The sequence below is a fragment of the Protopterus annectens genome, chromosome 14.part0 (genome assembly GCF_019279795.1).
Source record: "Protopterus annectens isolate FY-2018-M chromosome 14.part0, PAN1.0, whole genome shotgun sequence".
NCBI lineage: Eukaryota > Metazoa > Chordata > Ceratodontiformes > Protopteridae > Protopterus > Protopterus annectens.
In genome coordinates, this window is record NC_056748.1 from 941,717,318 (window position 1) to 941,740,505 (window position 23,188).

Sequence of the window (23,188 nt, forward strand, 5' to 3'; positions counted from 1 at the left end):
TGTTGATTGCTGCATTATACTGCAAGTGAAAGGTGTTTTGCACATTAATCTAACCTCTACGGTTGTAACCTGCTCCAGTGTGCAATATCCCCATGAGGATGGTACATGTCTGTTACTCCATACACACACAAATCAAGGGAACCATCATATTCAACATCATTTATGCTTCCCTTCCATTGCAGCTTCTCTGCCTCTACAGCAGAATTTCATTACACTTATTAATTATGTACCCTCCCACGACTGAGTTACTGTCCTTATGTTTCTCACTTCCATTCCATCTAAGTAAACCTAGGTTATGAGCAACAAAGGTGAGCATCCTGCCCTTGTTTGATGGGACCAGTCGGTCAATGTATTTTGATTATTTTTTTCCTAAATTAATCAGTCTATCAGTCAGTCACTCACTCGTATCTAATTGGCTGTTCCTAGATATTTTTATTTTATTTTTAATTTGCAATTTTCTAACCAGATAGATATTTTTACTTTAGTTTTCGTTTACAATTTTTAATCAGGTAGATGACCTGATCTACTGACCTTTTTCAGTCGTGACCTTGGTACAGAAGTGCAATGGTAACACCAAGCAGTAGAAACAGCATTACTAATTGCTTTGACTTAGGACATGTATAGATTGGTAATACTAATCAGTAAGCATAGCAGAAAACATCAGCATGCTCTCATGGCATTGTAGAAGAAAAAAAACAAGCTATAATAGTAGTAGTAGTAGTGTAATTATCACTATTTACACAATACAAACAGGTTTAACATTGATTAATGATAATATATACACACAGATATATATCTGTTCCTGCTTTCCCTTTCCACTTTACTAAAAAAAAAAAAAAAATTTGCTAGACTCTCCTTGTGTTCTCACTGAGTGTGCTTCTCAGCTGATAAGCATATTTTTTGGCACGTTTTAACTGTTCAGAGTTGAATAAAACAATAATTGAATTCAGTTCAGAATACAATTTGAATAAATTGCATTTATTTAAACTGTATTTTCTCTGATATTACTACACACTCAAGTGTGCTAGCTTGCACTGCACTTGAATTGTTTTTAGTGCTGTTTTAGCTGCTTTTCTGTAAAAAAAAAAATCTAAGCTTGTTTCCTGCCTTTTCTGTAACTAGTCTAGTCCAGATAGAGATTTCCTGTATCCAGGACTGTTTGTAAGCTTCTGAGCCCCCTAAGCCTTTCTGTGTTGGAGGGAAGTCTTCTAGCTTATCAGTGGGAGCAGTAAGGCCTAGGTAGCCTATCTACCCTAAAAGGAGTGGTTTCTGGTCCATAAATTATAGTTATTGGCTGTTTGGGCAGTTTTTCCATCTGTCTCAACTTTTCTGGATTAAAAGCCCATGTTTAAGCTTGTTTCCCACCTTTCCTGTAACTAGTCTAGTCCAGATACAGATTTGCTGTATCCAGGACTGTTTGTATGCTTCTGAGCCCCCCAAGCCTTTCTGTGCTGGAGGGAAGCCTAGCTTGTCAGTGGAAGTGGTAATCGCTAGGTAGCCTATCTACCACAAGAGGAGTGGTTTCTGGCCCAGAAATTGTAGTTTATTGGCTCTTTGGGCAGTTTTTACCATCTCTTTCAGCTTCCTGGTTTAAAAGCCCGCGTTTGTGCTTTTTCCCACCTTTCCTGTAACTAGTCTAGTCCAGATACAGATTTGCTGTATCCAGGACTGTATGTACGCTTCTGAGCCCCCCAAGCTTTTCTGTGTTGGGAGGAAGCCTTCTAGCTTATCAGTGGGAGTGGTAAGCACTAGGTAGCTATCTACCACAACAGGAGTGGTTTCTGACCCAGAAATTGTAGTTTATTGGCCGTTTGGGCAGTTTTTCCATCTCTTTCAACTTTCTGGTTTAAAAGCCCACATTTGCGCTTGTTTCCCGTCTTTCCTGTAACTAGTCTATTCCAGATACAGATTTGCTGTATCCAGGACTGTTTGTAAGCTTCTGAGTGGTGCCAAAGTCTGCTCTTCAATTTTTCCCTTAGATCTGCTAGTTCTCTCCTGTCCTGCACTTTTACTAGCTTATTAGTCTAGCACTTTACCAGACTTCTTGTAGTAAGTATTGCAGCACACAAGTGCTACCAGCACTAAATGTCCTGCAAGGAAATAGCTCTAGTACTTATTATTAATGTCCATCCCTACAGGCATGTCTAAAGGTCAGTCCCTTGTGCTTTCTCCTATTAACCTTGTGAATTTTGGCATCCTGAGGCAATGTAGCAACTGCATCATGTACACCGACAACCCTCTCCTCTTACCTCCCAACACTTAGACTTGCGAGAGATGCACTTATATATCCAGTTTGGAAGCCACGCATTCTCCAGCTAAGATGGGAATAGCTGGTCAAGAGGAGAAGATCAACACTTGCACCACACCACATAGAACACACAGCCCTCCAGAACACACACCAGCACTGCCTTCACATAAAAACACAAACCACACACCCACCTTCGTGGAGGCTCTCAATAAAAAACTACCCATACAGCAGTGACGTCCGAGGCAAAACGCATTCGACCACCACAACACAGCACTAATCATGAGACAGATAACTCTACTAAACAGTGTGGCACTCACTCAAAGCTCCTAAGGCAAAACAGTATGCCCAACACACTAGTCATAGGTGACTTGATAGTGAGGCACACTGATGTCCTACTCACTAAGTTGAATAAGGAGAAAGTAACAGTCAGCTGCCTGTACCAGGATCCGCACGCTCTCAGGTCCCTCAACAACAGATACAAATATGACTCTGTCATTGTACATGTGGGTGTGAATGACCTGAGACATACCTCCCTGGACTACATGAAAAGAGACATGGAGGAGCTCTCAGATTATGTAGCCCTGGTGGGTATGACCCTAGCCCTGAGCAGCATCCTACCATCACCCAGAATGATACCACAGTACAAGCAGAAAATGATTGATTTCAACAATTGGCTAAGTTTCTGGTGTCATTCTAAGGGGATCCAGTATCTGTCTGCTTGGGATGACATTACTTGACAGACCTCGATATTTTGCCAGAGATGGCCTGCATCTGTCACCTCTGGGCTTTTAGATACTGGCTAAGGCTCTTGCCACCCCTATAGTGCCTTTTTAGGTGGTGTTCCAAAGACCAAACTACCACTGTAACAGCTACAAACAAATGCAATCTGAGGGTCATGCTGCTCAACGGTAGAAGTCTAAATCTCAAAATGCAATCACTCGAAGCACTCCTTAAAATGGAGAACATCGACATTTGTGCTGCAACAGAGACCTGGTTCAAGGCAGCAGAAAGCACCCCTGCACTACCAGGCTATAACTCATTCCACACCTTTCGGCCCCAGAACTTGGACCAAAGCCCCAAAGGCAGTGGCGTTTCCATATTCATAAAGGATGTGCACAACTCCAGACTGGTAGCCCAACATAATGCATCAGAGATTCTTCAGTAGCAGCTAACATTGGGTAAGACAGCGATTCAGGTCATACCTGCTATAGGTCCCCAACCATGTTCCAAGACTCACATTCCACGTTCCTAAGCACCCTGGAGAATATTAGGGTCCAACTTAACACTCTCATAAAGGGCAACTTCAACTACCCCTCCATTAACTGGGAAAACTACTCATGTATCAATACACTTGCCCAGAGTTTCCTGAAATTCATTAATTCCAATGCCCTGGACCAGCTCGTTCTTACCCCCACTAGAGGTGGCAACATCCTTGACTTGGTCTTTACTAACATGGGCGACCGTTGCTCTGCACCAATAGTCAACTCCTCCCTGGTTAGATCTGACCACAAACTAATCACTTTGGAAAACCACATCCCCCCCCCCCATGCAAAGGTAACCACCATGAAAAACTTCTCCAAAGCTAACTTTGTGCTCCTAAAAACAGAGGTGGCTAACTTCACGGCACCCATGCAAATGGAGAATTGTTGCACGACTGCCGAATCATACACCAATGCACTGTACAAACACATACGCAAATGCATGGATCTCACCATACCCAACAGAACTAAGATGCTCTCCTCCAAAAAAAAGAAAGCCAATCTGGAGGTCCCCAGCCATAAACAAACTCTACAACAGAAGGAGGAATCTGATGTAGAATAAGATGAAGTCCCAAGACTGGAAAAACTCCCTTATCAGCCTCAACAAAAACTTGAGATTCCTCATCAAATCTTCTAAAGCTAGCTATGAAAACAGAATTGTAGCAGATAGTAAAGACAACCACAAGGCCTTCTATAGTTATGTAATGAATTTCCACGGCAATACCCAGATTTGCTCTGAGCTACTGCACAATGATACCTTCTATACCGAGCCAACAGATATTGCCAATATACTGGCCAACAGATTCAGTGCCAACTTTACCCCTCCCCCCAGAGGACCAATTACAATACCAGTAGATTGCCAGGCACCCAGAATCACTGCTGCACAGGTTAAAACAGTACTGTCCAAGGCCAAGAATACACCTTCTATGGGACCTGACAATATCCCTGGCAGTGTTCTACATGAACTACAGAGTGAACTGGCACCTCTCCTATGTGCCTTGTTCAATCACAGTCTCTCCTCCGGCTTTGTCCCTACTAAATAGCACACTGCTACAGTTATCCCTTTCTACAAAAGGAGGAGCGACTACAGACCCTGGGAGCTGTTGCCCCACTAGCCTGATGAGTCTGCTATGCAAAGCTATGGAACGCATCATTATGGACCTAATAAATATTATAGGGTATAGGAATATATAGGCTATGATGGGATAGGATATTGGATATAGGGATCTAGGATATAGGTAATCTCCAAACTCTGGATCCCATACAGTTTGGTTTTGTGAAGGGTAGATCATGCCTGCTCAACTTGGTTGACTTCTGTAAGGCAGTCACCAGAGCTGTGGATGAAGGCAAGGTGGTTCATACAGCCTACCTTGATCTGGCCAAGACCTTTGATACCATTCTCCACTCAGGAATCATAGAAAAACTCACTAAACTTGGCATCAACCTCTATATCACTACGTGTGTTGCAAACTGGCTCGCAGATAGAACCCACAGTGTGAAAGTAGCTGTCTCCAAGTCAGACTGCTGACTAGTCATGAGTGGAGTGCCACAGGGTTTGGTCCTGGGTCCTGTTTGGTATCTACTTCTCTGAAGTCCAGGCCAACATAAAGGGTCTCTGGCTGACAAAGTTTGTAGATGATTGCAAGTTGGGAGCTATTATTAACTCCCCAAGTCATGTTGGCATCCTACAGAATGGCCTCACTGAGACCAACGAATGGTGTCAGAACCATGGCCTTTAGTTCAATGCCAAAATATGTGTCATCATACCCTATGGAAAAAACCCGGTTCCCATGAGTTACCACATCGATGATAATCCACTGAACAAAAAAGGCGTTATAAGAGATCTGGGAACACAGGTTGACAGCAACCTCTCTTTTGATCACCACATTGCCTCTGTGGTCAGAAAGTTCTTCTATGTGGCACATCTCATTACTAAGGGTTTTGCATCCAGGAAGAAAGAGGTCATTGTCTCCATCTGTTCTTCCCTCATTAGGTCAGTCACTGAGTACAATGCCCCATTTAGCATGTACCTCAGTAGACACCTGCAACAACTGGAGAGGCTGCAAAAGTACCTCACAAAAAGGATCCTAGGCCTTAAACACTTGTCCTATATGGACAGACTCAAAAAACTCCAACTATTCTCTGTCGCATATCGCCTACTTAGAGGCGATCTCTGCTTGACTTACAACGCCATGTCTGACCCAGCTCTGTTAGAAATGCTACATCTAAAGAAATCCCAATCCCTCCACACCACACGCTCCAGGGACCTCAACCTCATTACCACAATCAACAGAACGTACTGGAGGGACAGGTTCATAACCCAGAGACTGCCCACGATATGGAATAGACTTCCCATACATGTTAAGCAGAGCACCTCGCTGACCCTCTTTAAGAAAAATCTTGATGAGTGGATGGAAAATAGAAAATTCACCCCAGGGATAACTCCAGTGGCTCTACTCGACAGAGGCACTGGGAGCTTAGGTCGGGTAGCACAATGCCAGGGTAATCCTATGGCTAGGCTTGTAAAGTCCCAAGGCCATTAGCCTAGTACACACCTGTGAACCTACACACACACACACACACACACATGCACACACAACATAGATATCTCTAATATGTACATTTCAGCTCAAATGTACCTTTTCAAATGGACTGAATTAGATAGCAACTGTACTGTAGACTGTTATGCATTCTAGTTATTAGCCAACTCCATTCTCTAGGAATTCCTCAAGAGTTTTTTTGTTTTGAAAATCTCTCGAGTATGATTGCTTTTACATCAGAGGGCAAGTAGCTCCACAAAGCAGGTCATACTCTAGAAAAGGCTTTTTCTTCCCTTCATTGGTAAGGTAAGTACTAGGCTAGTTGCCCTTGCAAACCATTTTAAGATAGCCAAGTTCCCTTGAAAGATGAGAATCTAACCCTGTACCTTGTATCTATGAGGGAAACACTTTAACCGTCATGCCAACCTCCAGCCCCTGGGCAGGTATGATTCTTGGAGTGGGCATGTGAAAAGGTATATTCTTAGCTACTTACAAGGGAGTAATTTTGTTGTTTAAGGAAAGTATTATTTTAAAAGGTGAGGGGCAGCAACCAAGTATTAGAGTTTTTAATATAATGAGACCTAAAAATAAAGTGTCTGTTTGCAATTGGAAGCCAACCTAGAAGAAAAGTGTTGTTGTTTAGAATAGAACTTCTTCAGTAAATCCCAATGATGTCTAATACGCTCTGCTAGAAGAGCAAAATCTACATATTTTAATTCAAGCTGTCTGCAGCTTTTTGGTGTTACGGGCTAAATTGAGGTTATGACCTGCTAATGCATATTGTAGTTCAGGCATTGCAACATTTTTAGGTATAACTGTACATGCAGCTTGAGAGCAAAATCTACGTATTTCATTTCAAGCTGCTTGCAGCTTTTTGGTGTTGCAGGCTAAGTGGAGGCAACGACCTTATAGTGCATACTGTAGTTTAGGAATTCAAACATTTTTAGCTATGGCTGTCCGTGCAGCTGGAAAGAGGTATGAGATACACTAACATAATTTGAGATGATAAAGGACTTTGGAATTGTTATCTGTATAAATTATGAAGCTTAGCAAGATAGACTCGTTGAATCACTGGAACATTTCCAAGGGCTGTCTGAGCATGACGTGCATGAAAAACTATTTCCTCTGTAACATTATGACAAAGATACATTCCAGTTATAAAAAATGCAAAGTCCTGCACAAATTGATCACTATTTGTCATGCATTTGATTAGTCTGAGAAACATAAACATTTTAGAATAAATTTTACAAACTACATTGAAATACTGTAACATTTTTGTGTTATGTAGATGCATAGTGCAGTTTTCTTACGCATCTCCAAGGTATAAGTTTGGCCAGACTTCATCCAGATGGTTATCAGAACCGCCATTTATCCAAAGCATTCGCCGCAGTTCAGTTACTGGTGGTATTTCATGTTCATTTCTGTCCTTTGCTGTCTTTTTTTCACAGTCATGTATGGTACTTCTCAACATCATTCTCCTCTGTTTTACCCTCCTTCAGTTCCTTGGAAAAAGGCAGCATAATTTTACAATGCATACACTGAGATTTCAGCACAGTCAGTATAGGAATGAAAATTCATGAACTATGTACAACTGTGAATTATAATTGGCTGTATTTAAAACAGCTGTCATACCTAGTTCATTAACAAAATATCCATAATAGCATGATGTCATTGCTGAGAGACGTTTTGGTAACTACTTTTATTTAAAATAGCAACCTAGTCTCCTTATAATAATCCTACTCTTCTAACAAGTCTCTAAAACCTCATTATCAATTTTCTGTATTTTGTAGTCCCATAAAAAACAAAGCTCACTGATTACTCACTCAGATTTAATTTTTTATTCCTATACATTTTCAGTTTATTTTAACTTGTTAACTAGGTGAATGAACTTGTCTACTGACCCTTTTCAGTCGTGGCCTATGTACAAAAAGTACAGTGGTAACACCAAGAGATAAACATAGCAATACAAATTAGTATGGCTTAGGACATATGTTCAGTGGTAATTAGATTGGTAAATATACTAAAGTAAGTAATTCTACTCTAAAATGGGGTCAGTATCTCTCCTGAAAGTGGAGAAAGAGTAGTAGTGATTGAAAATAAGTGAACACAAGTAAATAGAGGATGTGGTACATGGAAGGTAATATTGCACTATGTCAGAAGTTGGAATAACATGAACCAGATGCAGGGGTTAAGAAATGATGCAAGGACTGGTGGGTTATATTGAGGCTTATGATCAGGACTCCGATTATGACCAGCTTATTATATGTTTCAGACATGGAAAAGCTCGAGACATGAATCTTGGCCACCACACAGAGAAAAATATAACAAGACCCGACCATAATTCTTTGCTGTGTATGGAACTTTACCTGCTCCATGTACCACCACTTACAGAAAAAAAGACAGAAAGAGAAAGTGTAGGAGCAAGAAGTGAAGTGTTTTACTGATGTTGAACACTGGTAAAGTACTTGGCACTGTTAAACTGACAGAAGAATATCTCTCAACTTACTTGTATAAGAATTCTGGACAAATCCAAAAATAGTCCGGGGAGAGACAAAGGATCAAAATCTCTGACAGTGTTTAGATATTGCTCTAATTTACTTAAAAAAGTTAACAGAACAACAGGCTTTGCATCAGCATGCATTTTCTGAACAATAGGTATGAAACTCTAATGTCTGACATTTACTGACTGTAATTTTCAGTAATTTACCAGAAAATCAAAATAATTGTGAGGGACAGCAAAAATATGAGGAAAAATTAAGGACATCCTGAAAAATCAGAAGGTGAGAAGTATGGAGAGCAAGAAGAAATGAATCTGAGTTTCTAAAAAACTGGCTCTGTAGAGCTAATGGCTTGAAGAGTTGTTAGGCACTTTGTTCTGCCACACTTTGTAAGTGTGGCAGAGTAAAGTTCTATTTGCTTTTTAAACCTGTTTTACCTTCTGCATCTGTTCTTTGCTAGCCTTCAGAGCCTGCTTTTAGTCCCTAGCATGAGACATGACTGTACTTAACAAGCTTCTGTTAATCTCTCATAAGTACTGTTAAGATTAGGTCTCAAGCCTTGGAGGTACAAGTTTGGGCCGGATTCATGAGTGCATCCACTAAGTGTACACGATCTGTATTTAAGAACATACCTAACACATTTTTGTATTGTCTATTCACTCAGAAAGATTGGACTAAGTGTAGATGTAGTCTATACATTGTGGTAAACTTTATGAATCCCCTTGATATTTAAGGTTGCAAAAAAATGAGTAGGAAAACTAAAATTAGGAGAAAGGTGGGAGTTGTACATGTGTTGCCTAGTCTTTCAGAATGGTGTACACTTAATGTAGCCATTCATGAATCCAGCCCTTTATATTTTTCCTGATTTTGTAACATAATTGTGCTGCTCCATAAACCAGCTACATGCTGTACTCATTAAAGGAGGCAATGATAATGCAGTTGTCAGAAACATAACTTACATTCGTTATGGACAGATGGGGATATTTGTATGCAGGGTACTGAAGAGGCTCAAGTCAGATGGAAATGTGTATTTAGAATGGGATAAAGTTTAATGTGGAAGCTTTTAATGATGAAGGAGAAGGAAGGGCAGATTCTGGAGTTAGAGGAGAAAACAGGTCAAACTTAAAAGGCGAATAGGGTATATAGGCTGTTATATGCTGGAAATAAGTATTATCACCAGCTCTTGGGCCTGGTTAGCAGATGGCTGAAAAGGTACATTACCATATTTCTGGTTCACCTTAATCTTCAGACAGTAGCTGTCACCAGCCATGCTAAGTAGGGAGGGGTAACTGGTAGTGTTCCGGGGGAAGATGAACCTGAAGAGAAACTCGAATCACCAAGATGGAAGTGGAATATCTGTGACGTCGTCCTTACTAGGTCCAATGGGATGGCAAGAGCAGAGGTGAAACAGCCACTGGGAAATGCTGACTGTAGTGATCAGTCTGGTTCGTGATTCCAAGAGAGTATTTGCTGGAAAGTTGCACAAAGACATTGATCCTATTCTACGGGAAGTCAGATTTTAGTCAGTTAAGAATCTCATTGAGAGATAATATGTAAAGATGGGAGGAAATGAGGAAGATCAGTTGCACATATCAAGGAAGAAGTGAAGAAAAAACAAAGGTCTGTATCAGGAGAAAAAGGACACGTGAGAACTGAAAACGTGAATGATAAAACAGCAATGGATATAGGAAGATGTAGAGAGGATGAAAAATGCCTATAAGTATGAATGGAAATGGTAGCAATGACCATCCAGCAGAACAAGGAAGTCAGAAAAGAAAAGGCTAGAAGGGTAAATGATGGTGCAAGGAAATTAGTCACATACACTGCAAAAGTGTCCAAAACCTGATATCGTTCTTCATTCTGTAAAGTATGTTACAATGGTTGTTTTCTTTCTTTCTTTCTTTATGTATATTTGTTGACCGGGAGTGTCCGACTGGACATAGGTCCATTTTCAGCAGAGGCCCGGGGAGAAAAGCTCCACAGTTAAAATAAACAGACAGTAGTTACATTGGATTACATAGCGATTAACAATTTACATAGCAATTATTTACAGCATATTTACAGATGAAGAACATAGTACATCAGTAGACAACTAGAATCTTTATCTGTAAAAACTAAGGGAACTCTTATTTTTACTTGGATGGCACAGTGGTACAGCTGTAGTGTTGTCACCTCCCAGCAAGAGGTTCTCCTATTTGATTCTTGGCTAGAGTGCCTTCTGTGCAGAGTCTGTATGTCCTCCCTGCATTCGTGTTGGTTTCCTTCGGGTGCTGCAGTTTTCTCCCACATTACTAAGACATGCATCTGGAATGTTTCTCCCGGGCTTCCACTGAAAATTGGCTTCATTCCAAGCCAGACCTTCCTGGTAAACAAATGTTAAATAAAATAAATACTTGTATTTTTTCCCCTTTTTCACTGGTAATGTATCCAACAGTATAAGAAATCCTTCAATCTCATCTACATTTTGAAATCTGTCTTGTGTCTTGTGCAGAAGGAAGAATTTGCAGTGCATTTAATTGCAGGGAATATGAGAAGGGATAGAACAACCAATGTAAAAATGACCCAGGAGGAAATGTGAATGAAATTTAAAAGACTTTGGGAAGAGAGGTGCAGTATTTGCATAAGGAGGTGCAGTATTTGCATAAGCCAATTAGTGTCAGTAAATGACAAGCTTAGCTGTAAAACCCCTGTTTAGAAACTACACTGGTGCTGGTGAACCTGGGGGATGGTACTATGTTACAGAAAGGTGAGATGGTAAAGAGCTAGGAATTTCCAGAGCTCCATTAGTCATATTTAAACCCCAATGACAGCAGAATAAAAGATCCTACTGAATGGACAAGCAGAATCCCTAGAATCCAATTCTATTACAAACGAGCAACAACATAACTTAAAAAAAAGGCGATTTTGTCAGTCCAGCTCAATATAGTTTGACTATTAGATCTGCAGTGAGGTAAACAAAAGGAACTCCATGAAAGTGATATAGCTAGACTTCAGCATGGCTTTACATCTGGCGTCTTATCTGTGAGTGGTGATGAAGCTAAAAGAAATCTGGAGAGTCCCCTGATAGTGAGGTGTATATAAAATGGAATATCTTAATGTAAAAAGAGATTGGAAATTAAAGGGAAACAATCCAAAAAAATGCAGCACTCAGTTTAGTACTGAGGGTTCTATTGCTAGAGCAGTTTAGTACTAAGGGTTCTATTGCTACAGCAGTCTAGTGTAGCATATCTCTGTGCTGGATGTCACAAAGTGGGGGATGACTGCAACTCCTATATCTCATTCAAGCTTATAGCACCTTTTTGTATACTTCCAGTTCACACCCATAGCTCCTTATGGCATCCAGAACTTTTTTGGGTTGGGCTTCATTTTCTAAATTACTTTTCAGCTAATAATAGGCATTATTAGAAAGTGCAAGAAGTTATTAACAGAATGACACTAAGACTGTTAATCTGGGATGTCTTGCACTACAGAAATGAATCACTGTTCATCACTTATTATTCATAGTTTCATATTTATATTCGGATTTTTATAACTGAGAGATGTACTATGTTATTGACGGGTATGGTGAGATATGCCATGGTGGAAGACAGGAAAATTCATTGTCAATGTCCATCTATATTACACAATACCTATTATATTGCTCGTTGTTTGTTAGTAATTATGAAAATAAACAATCCCTCGGATTTACTATTCCTCCATGCAGGACTAGCTTAGTCCTGCATGGAGGTGGCCGTTTAGGAGCAGGATTGCAGTGCGCCATGCATAGTAATGAGGCACGCTGCCTGAGTTCCTAGTCTTACACAGAGCGTGTAAGAGTGCAGGGGGCATGTCTGAGAGCAGAGCTCTCAGAATTTACATGCCCCTGCAATGAAGAACAGCAGAAAGGGGTCAGAAATGAGCGAGACCACTCATAGGTATCCACATATACCCACCAACAGTCCCCCTTGTGTACAACAGCAACAGTATACATAAATTATTATTTTTTAAAAAAAATCCCATTAAAGCTAACCTTAGGTGTGCGGGAGTGCCCATCGCTTAGCTACGGTTAATGCAGCTTAAATGGCTGAAGAGGATAACAAGGAAGATATATGCAAATGAAGCAGCATAGCAATAGTGTAGTGGGCAGAGCATTCGCCTTACGAGCAGGCATTCCCGGCTCGAGTCCCACTGTAGCACATTCCATTTTCCATGGCAAAGCACATTATGATCAATATTTATGTTGGAAAACCATCTAAATAATATATTTTTTATGAACTGGAGTACTGCAATAAATGCACATGTGAGGTGTCATGTCATAATGAATAAAGCACTAGTAAGCAGGTTTAAGCACCGATAAGCAGTAGTTAGTATATTTAAGCACTAGTAAGCGAGTTTAACCCCGTTTGTGCAGCGGTAAGCAATGCCTACACTTGTTAAGCAATTCAGAAGCTAACTCTCTGTAAGCAGATGTAACAGCAGGTTAGCAGTGCTTACCGTCACGCAAACCCACACAAACCTGCTTACAAATGCTCAGAAGTGCCTTAATCACTCTGTATCCAATGGCCCTTGTTCTGCCCATCAACAAAATAAACAGCCATGCAGATCTCGAACCCAGGACCCTATATACCATAGTCACAGTATTAATCTCCAAGCCATCATAGAAGTACAGAATAATGAGGTATCAGCAATCAAGTCCTCACCATAGTAAAACAAAACTGAACCTGTGAAAGGAATTAGTATACAGTCATATGTTCCATAACCCACTACATAACATAAATATGTAAACTGGAGTACAGCAGTAAGCCCAGAAGTGAGGTGTGATTACAATAGAGTATTGAAGTCTCCAGTAAAACATAAGGACCCCATAGAGTGTATATACACATTAATCATGAATACCAGGCATACATATAAGGTGTAATGAATAAGAACTCAATGCCAAAAAGGAATTACAATGCAAAGTCTAATGTAAGCAACACTAAGCATTGAACAGGCCAACTTAGGAGGTGTAAGCAATGTGTAGGCCAGTTAACTCATTGTGCCCAGTGGTATACCCTTACTCAACCCCATGAAAGTGAGACAGGGTGCACGGACCAAACTAACATATAGTAAAGCACACAAAATAGTCCAGTACCCGGGAGATATGTAGAATATAAAATTCATTAATGTGGCAAAACAAAACAGCAAACCAGTTTCGGCAAAAAGTAAAGCATTCTTCGGTGCTTTGACAGACATTAATTAACTTCACATTTAAATAGTGCAATATTAGACCAGAGTCAAAGCTGATTAGTACATGCCAAAATTAGCTTAATTCATTAAGGCCGGACTTAAACAGAGCACCCAGCCATTCAATTCTGGCTGAACAAAGTTGATTTATATACTCCTGGTTTCAATACTCTTCTTGTTTGCTTAACTGAACATGTTCTCACTAAGAATGCTTTCTACTTTCGTGGGAGATGCAACTGGCAGTTAAGAGGTACCGCTATGGGAGCGTCTTTTGCTCCCATTTATGCCGATCTTTTTATGGGCTACATCGAAGAACAATTGATATATGATGAGAATCATAACATATTTTTGGATAACATGGGCATTTAGAGATGTTATCTGGATGATTGTTGGATGGTGTGGAGGGGTGATGCTGGATATGCACAGGAATTTGTTGAATATTTAAATGAAAATAAGTGGGGGTTACATTTTACACTTAATTATGATTACAAGCAAATTACATTCCTGGATGTTCACATCCTATGTCAGGATGACCACACACTTCAAAAGGTGGTCTATAGAAAATTTCCCCAATTTAACACCTTACTTCATGCTTCCAGTCATCACCCGTTCCACATCATCCAAAACATCCCAAAATCCCAATTTTTATGCATCAAGCATATATGTTCTTCAGATGTAACCTACAACACCAGCAAAAATGATCCATCCTAAAGATTTCTAAATAGGGGCTATCATGCAGATAACATCAATATGGCATGTTCATTTGCTACCAAACAAGATAGAAAGACTTTGCTGAATTATGGCAAGGGATCCAAGAGAAGGGATAGATAATCTTCCCAACCCATCTGTCTAGTCACAACATTTGGATGCAATACCAATGGCTTCAAACATATTATTAATAACCATTGGGACATCCTGTTGGCCAATGAAAAATTAGCTGGAATGCTTTCCCCACAATGTACGACCTCTTCTGTAGGAAAAAAAGACAATCAACTCTCATCTAACTCATTATAAACATTGTATCCCTACTACCACACAACAAGTCACTTTATTTGGGGATAAGTTAGTTGGCAGCCATCCTTGTGGCCATTGCGGTGCTTGTATACATGTTTGCAAAACAAAAGAATTTACCATCAGCAATACCCACATATTTTTCAAATTAGATGCTTCGGCAACTGCAGCAGTGACTGGGTCATCTATTTGGCCACCTGTTTTTGCTCTGCTTTTTATGTAGGGCAAACATATTGGCCACTAAAACACAGGATTAGTGAACATCTTAGTGACATAAGAAACAAAAGAATATCCAATGCTGTTTACAAACAGACAATGACCCATTGTACTGCTAAATTTCAATTTACAATTATTGACAAAATCCAAGGAAATGAATCTAATAAAACAGGATGGCATTCTATATTAAATAATAAGGAATCTAGTTGGATTGTCAGGCTGGGTGCTCTGTTTAAGCCGGCGTTAATGAAGTAAGCTAATTTTGGCATGTACAAATCAGCTTTGACTCTGGTCTAATATTGCACTGTTTCATAGGTTCATACTAGGCTATCTGCCCTAGGGCATTTATAAGTCTAGCCAGAGTGTGTTTGACTTTCGCTACCCATTTTAAATTAATTTTGCTATGCCCTTTTTCAAGGTTAGTATACTGTGCCTCTGTCTAACAGTGACACACAAGTGATACCCGGGATAAACCTACGATCTCCCATCCACTCATCAAGATTCCTCTTGAAGAGAGTCAATGAGGGACTCTGCCTAACCTGGACTGGGATTTTATTCCAGAGTGAAGGGAGCCTCTGGGTTATGAATCTGTCCCTCCAGCATGTCCTATTTATTTCAGTTCTGAGGTTCAAGTCTCTCGAGCACGTAGCTCGATGGGATTTGGATTTTCTGAGGTGCAGCATGTCCATTAATTCCGGGTTGGACATGGCTTTATACGTCAGGCACAGATCGCCTCTGAGCAGGCAGTATGCCATTGAGTAGAGCTGGAGTTTCTTTAACTGGGCAGCATATGGCATCTGTTTGAGCCCTTTGATCCTCTTGGTGAGGTACTTTAATGTATTGTTAATTAACGTCAGTCAATGAACTGAAGAAGGCTTTACTTTTTGCTGAAACCAGTTTGCTGTTTTATTTTGCCACATTAAAAAGTTTTATATTCTACATATCTCCCTGGTGCTGGACTATTATGTGTGCTTTGTCCAATGGTATACCCCTTTAAACAATGCCAACCTTAGGTAAGCAGGTTTGCCCATAGCTTAGCCTTTTCAAAACCGGCCAATCACGGAAAAGTGTGGGAAATCGGCCCTACTTAAACCCAAGAGGCGGGAATAAATTCCATAACGGGTTGTAGCTTCCCTTTGCAGGCACTGTGGCAGTAAGGGGAGAAGGTGTGCGCTTTCGGGCACAGCACTGGTGCATCCAGGAGTCCAAGGTCATGGCAGGACTCCTTGTCAAAGACCATGATCAGAGACTGCTGCAGAGCCAATACCAGGACTCCCAATTTAAGGTGGAGGCCTGGGACCATCTTGCCTGTGACCTCACCAGTGCCACTGGCATACCCCAAACTGGTGAGCAGGTCAGGCACCACTATGCCGACCTGAATTGGCATAATGGGGACCTCTTGGAGGAGTGGCTCCAAGAGGCTAGAGTGGCAGGGGATGTTCCAGCCATATGTAAGTGTTACCCCAGTATGTGTGTAATAATTGCCAGCTCAGGTATATCATGGATAGGTATGGCTAAATATTCCTCTTATGTCCCCCACAGCTGCAATGGAGTGGGCTCCGAACCAGGAGGCCCACATCAGTTGCCTCGCGAGGTTGCAACGTGAGGCAGGTCAGTAATACTCATGCATTTACCATCACAGGAAATAAAACTAAAAGTGGTAGTAAATTAATTGCCTGTATAAAACCTGTATTATTCAAGGCAAGTACTGCATACACTAGATAATATGGCAGGAAGAGTCGCATATTGTTTGTATGTCAATAAAGGTGTAATAGCCTGACAAAACAGGTCTAACTGCTGAACTGCAAGTGTATATTCTGGTATCATATGATAATGTAAATTTGCAATCATGTAATAGTACTGTTGTATTAAGCACTGTTACCCACACCGTGCACCATAAATTGAATGTGTAGGAATGCCTGTATATGACAGGTGTAATCCCCAGAGGCCATTTAGTACAACTGAGAGACACATAGACAGTAAACAGGGAAAATGCAGACAACAAAAAACAAATAGCACATGCAACTGAGATGTGAATTGTTGTTTTTTTAGCACACACATCCACGGTTCGAATCCTGCCAGTGGTAGTAGTCTGCATACAGAATCATACTCCACAACTGTACACATATGTCCAGAATGTCCAGTAAAGTGGCCCATATCTGTTGCCTATCAACCTGTCCCCCTGGGAAATCAGTGGGATGATCCCAGACGTATAGGCAGCAAACAGGAAATACAGATAAAAAACAGATACTAGATAAATAGGCAGAGAGGTGACCACGGAACCATTCAAATGCCAGGTAATTCTTGTCTTTCTTGTCTTTAGTCAATGGTACCAATCAAATAATCCAGTTAGAAAAAAATATATAATGCTGAGCATAGTAACAGCATGTAAAATAAAACGGAATATTTTATTGGAGTATACTACAGGTAAGTGCTTTCACAAAGGCTTCGTCAGACTGTTAAGATTCAGACATTCAATTAAAGGTTTTTATATACAAATCATTCACGTGTAGTATCATCTAATTTAATTCAATTTAACATTTAAAGTTGCATACTAATTCTCGGTCTGGAATAAGACCTTCCATATTTATCAGTACATCTAATCCTAACATGACATATTCAAAGCTGACTACAATTTAAAAACTTATGACCTGCTATCTATACATATAAAAATGCATCAGTCGCACAATCATAAATTCACGCACAAAAGAAAAAGTAGTGCAAATACAGAGCTCATAATTACGCTCTGTGTCTTTATAAAATAAACTATGCATCCCACTTTATACTTTGAAAAAAGCTGTCCTTATATTAGTAACCGCATAATTCATACGGTTAAACATAACAACTTTAGCGTATAATTGCCATAAGCCTATAATAGTATTTCAATATACATCTTAGCATAGGCTTGAAAAATATATTTTAATGTAGCAGGCAAGGCACTAGCTGAATTAAAGTGCTAATGCCTATCATATAGGAAATATTTTTACCTAATATGCAACCAGCATGCTGTGCATTGCTCAGATGCGCCATTGATCTCAAACTTTCAACCTTAAAAATGTATTTCCGTACTGAAAGTGCGGAAATAACATACCAGATTGGGTCTTCCAAAAAACAGCAATCATATTAAATAATGAAGATAAAAATAAAAATAATGTTGATGTCACCTGCAAACCTGAGTAAAAGCAACTACAACACGATAAACTTGTCTAGCAGACATCAAAGTCTTACCTTAATATAAACACATATCTAATTAAAAAAAAAACTCAATTGTGCACTATTAAATCATCAAAAAATCTAATACAATAACAAAAACAATAATGATAAAGCTGGGGGTGACCCGTACCCATTATGACCCCATTGCATTAATGCACTTACTCATACTAACAACTAAAACGTCAATATAACATACATTTGACATTCTGTGCAATGAACCAGGAATGAATAAGTTGGAGATCAACCGAGATCCAGGAGAACAAATACGGGGGGGTAACCAAGGTCTAATAGCATAAATGGTCTGAAAATCAACAGTAATGTCCCAGATACCCTATTTCTAGGACATATACTGGAGCTCACAAACACTAATAATGCTTCTATAAGATACTGTGAGCAAAAACTAAAATAAGATATTAATAACTTGTAGTCATGAACTTCAGAATACATATAGAATTACTTAGCCATAAGGCGTCTAGCTTTTAATATTGGTTTAACAGAAGCTTATTCATTTAACCCTTTACCTTTATCTGCCCACAATCTCATGATCCAATTGATCTCTTTAGTTTCTGTATAATTCTGTATATTACCTTCTCTAATGGAAGGTTGAATGTAATCTATGGTTCATTGCACAGAATGTCAAATGTATGTAGTATTGACGTTTTAGTTGTTAATATGAGTAAGTGCATTAATGCAATGGGGTCATAATGGGTACGGGTCATCCCCTGCTTTATCATTATTGTTTTTATTATTGTATTAGATTTTTTGATGATTTAATAGTGCACAATTGAGTTTTTTTTAATTAGATATGTGTTTATATTAAGGTAAGACTTTGATGTCTGCTAGACAACTTTATCGTGTTGTAGTTGCTTTTACTCAGGTTTGCAGGTGACATCAACATTATTTTTATTTTTATCTTCATTATTTAATATGATTGCTGTTTATTGGAAGACCCAATCTGGTATGTTATTTCTGTACTTTCGGGACGGAAATACATTTCTAAGGTTGAATGTTTGAGATCAGTGGCGCATCTGATCAATGCACAGCATGCTGGTTGCATATTAGGTAAAAATATTTCCTATATGATAGGCATTAGCACTTTAATTCAGCTAGTGCGTTGTCTGCTACATTAAAATATATTTTTTAAACCTATGCTAAGACGCATATTGAATTACTATAATAGGCTTATGGCAATTATATGCTAAAGTTGTTATGTTTAACCGTATGAATTATGTGGTTACTAATATAAGGACAGCTTTGTTCAAAGTATAAAGTGGGATGCATAGTTTATTTTATAAAGACACAGAGCGTAATTATGAGCTCTGTATTTGCACTACTTTTTCTTTTGTGCGTGAATTTATGATTGTGCGACTGATGCATTTTTATATGTATAGATAGCAGGTTATAAGTTTTTAAATTGCAGTCAGCTTTGAATATGTCATGTTAGGATTAGATGTACTGATAAATATGGAAGGTCTTATTCCAGACCGAGAATTAGTATGCAACTTTAAATGTCAAATTGAATTAAATTAGATGATACTACACGACTGATTTGTATATAAAAACCTTTAATTGAATGTTTTTGAATCTTAACGGTCTGACGAAGCCTTTGTGAAAGCGCTTACCTTTAGCATGCTCCAATAAAATATTCTGTTTTATTTTACATGCTGTTACTACACTCAGTATTATATATTTTTTTTCTAACTGGATTATTTGATTGGTACCATTGACTAAAGACAAGAAAGACAAGAATAACCTGGCGTTTGAATGGTTCCGTGGTCACCTCTCTGCCTACTTATCTAGTATCTGTTTTTTATCTCTATTTCTAAGCCGAGAGGTGTTTACTCTGCTGGGAGCTGTTATTTACCTTTTAGCCAAACAGGAAATACAACTGATTGACACACATCTATGAGAACAAAGCTGGCACACTAGCAGCTCCCCAATACCTTATGTGACTAAGAAGCCACGTATGTCCCATTTACACCCCATCTTGTCAAGTTGTGGACACAGTTTGTACAGTAAAAGAGTGAGATGTATGTGCATAATAGTAATGTGGAATCTGGTAATGTGTGTGGGAACATTCAGGTAGTGCTAATAAACATACCTCCCACAGGTATGTCAGATACCAACACTGTGCCCAGAAATACAAGAATGATACCCAGTACTGGTACTGTTCACAGTGGTATTGCATGGCATTGCGACTGATGCAGTTGCTCTGAATAATGAGGCATTACACATCACTGTTGCCCACACTGTCCTACAACATATAACTGTCTAGGAAATCTGTATAAGAATGCTGTAATACAAGGTCAGAATGCAAAAGCACAGGGGATTAATAAGACAGAAAGCAGATAGGAGATATACAGCAATATCTATACAGAAGAAACAACTGTGATGGACAATGTTTAAGTTGTAGCAGACACATCCATGGTCTGGATCCTGGGAGTGTAATTAGGCTGCATATAGTCCAGTCTTCAGAGTTTGCTGATCTCTGGGCTTTGGCTTGGTTCCTGTGCTATTCCATATCCTTATTTGGATAAAGGGAAGCTTCTTTGTTCACCAGTGGGAGTGGGGAGCACTGAGCAGCCTATTTGTCCCTAGAGCAGTGGATCCAGCCAGAAACTTGTAGTCTATTGGCCATTTTGGGTCAATTCCTAGCTCTTTTCAATCCCCTGCTATAAAGCCCGCTTTAGCGCACTTTTGCGTGATTTAGCGTGGAGTTGCCCATAGAGCACCATCGGGCAGCGCCGGTTAAACAAGGTTAAACTATTTCTGGCTCCGAAAAGTCTGCTCTTCAATTTTTCCCTTAAAACTTCTCTACTTGCAATCTAAACAGTCTATTCTCTATCTCAAAAGCTCAGCACTTGCTCCTAAAGCATTTTTATATAGGTAAAGTACTTGTATACTAAACAAAGTACTACATTAGCCTAGAATCCCCTTGAGTACCCATTTCCCTATAGGTCCCTTCTGACTCAGTTACACAGCAAACTTTTTCACTTTTCTAGCATGTCGAAGGGTCAGTTGCTAGCGTCCTCTCCTGTTCAGCTGGTGAATCTGGGCATCTTGAGGCAATGTTACAATTGCCTCATGTACACAGACAACCCACTCCTTCTCCCACAAAACACAAATACATGTGAGAGATGCAACTATATAGCCAAACTGGAGGCTGAGCTCACTCAACTCAGGACTTGCAAGACTAGGCAGGAGGAGAAGGAAACCACGCACACCACAAACCCAGTTTTACATAGAACTATCACAACTGCAAAACAAACACATAAACACACAAAGACATACTCGGAGGCACTGATCAAAAATCTACCAAAACTACAGAGGCCTCCAAAGCAGACACCCAAGCAACTGCCACCTCAAGACATAAGACATGCAACATATAGTTCTCAAAGTCAGTGTGCTAAACAGTCACAGCCCTTAAGGCCAAACACAATGCCAGACACACTTGTTATAGGTGACTCCATATTCAGACACACTGATGTCCCACTCACCAGACTGAACAAGGAAAAGATCACAGTAAGCTGCCTGTCAGGCGCTAGAATCCGCCACATAACACAAGCACTCAGGTCACTCCACAGCAAGTACAAGTATGACTCAGTCATTGTCCATGCCGGTGTGAACGATCTGAGGCGATACCTCTCTGGACTACATGAAAAGAGACATAGAGGAGCTCTCAGATTATGTAGCCCAGGCCGGTATGACCCTGACCCTGAGCAGTATCCTACCCTCACCAAGAATTATGCCACAATACAGAGACAAAATGATCAGCTTTAATAATTGGCTTAATTACTGGTGTCATTCTAAGGGGATCCAATGTCTGTCTGCCTGGGATGACATGCTCGACAAGCCATGCTGCTTCACAAGGGACGGCTTGCACCTGTCACCCCTGGGCTTCCGGATATTGGCAAAGGCTCTTGCCACCCCCATAGTGCCTTTTTTAGACAAGGCTCAAATGATAAACCTACCGCCCTAGAAAACAAAAATGGAGAAAAACTAAGGGTAATACTGCTCAATGCCAGAAGTCTAAACCTCAAGATGCACGCCCTCGAAGCCCTCCTCAGTATGGAGAACATCGATGTCTGTGCTGTGACTGAAACCTGGTGCAAGGCTCCTGAGAGCACCCCAGCACTATCAGGTTATACCTCATATCATGCGTTCTGGCCCCAAAATCCGGACTGAACCACAAAAGGAGGGGGAGTATCCATATTCATAAAGGATACCCACACCTCCAGGTTAGTGGCAATGCACGAAGCATCGGAGACCATCCAGGTGCAATTAACCATAGGTAAAACTGCCCTACAGTTTGTAACATGCTACAGACCACCTTCTCAAACTCAGGAAACCCACACAGCCTTCCTGAAGACACTGGAGAGTATGAATGTCTCTCCAAACACCATCATATTGGGTGACTTCAACTACCCAAACATAGACTGGGAACATTACTCAAGCCCCAACACCCTAGCCCAAAGGTTCCTTGAGTTCATAAACTCAAATGCTATGGAACAACTAGTCACCATTCCCACAAGAGGAGAAAATATACTAGACCTGATCATCACAAACATGGGGACAAAATGCTCCACACGGAAGTATATCCCTCATTGGTGAGATCAGACCATAAATTAATCTCACTGGAGATCCACATCCCGCCCCACCCCCAGCAAAAGACCACAGTGAAGAACTTCTCAAAAGCAAACTTCACACTTCTTAAGGCTGGAGTGGTATCCTTCAAGGCCCCCGAGCCAGTGGAAACCACAACCCACACTGCTGAAACCCTTACAAATGCCTTCTACGAGCACCTCCAGGAATGTATGGATCAAGCAATCCCTAATAAAATCAAGACCCTTTCCACCAAAGGCAGGCGCCCGGTCTGGTGGACCCCAGCCATAAACAAACTCTACAACAAGAGGAGAAAGCTACTACATGACAGAGCAAAATCCCTAAAAGGGAAGGCATCTCTGATCAATACTAGCAATAAGCTACGATCACTCATAAAAT

At 40.2% G+C, this 23,188-nt stretch overlaps 1 protein-coding gene across 2 annotated transcripts in view; it reads right to left on the minus strand.

The window, feature by feature from the left end:
• Window positions 1-23,188, minus strand: part of LOC122789358 (dual specificity phosphatase 29-like) — a 337,207-nt gene that overhangs the window by 135,688 nt on the left and 178,331 nt on the right. For both annotated transcript variants that reach the window (XM_044056747.1, XM_044056746.1), the window contains exon 3: window positions 7,358-7,549. In XM_044056747.1, the coding sequence (XP_043912682.1) occupies window positions 7,358-7,521 (164 nt within the window). In that variant the 5' untranslated portion in view covers window positions 7,522-7,549. The remainder of the gene's footprint in view (window positions 1-7,357; window positions 7,550-23,188) is intronic.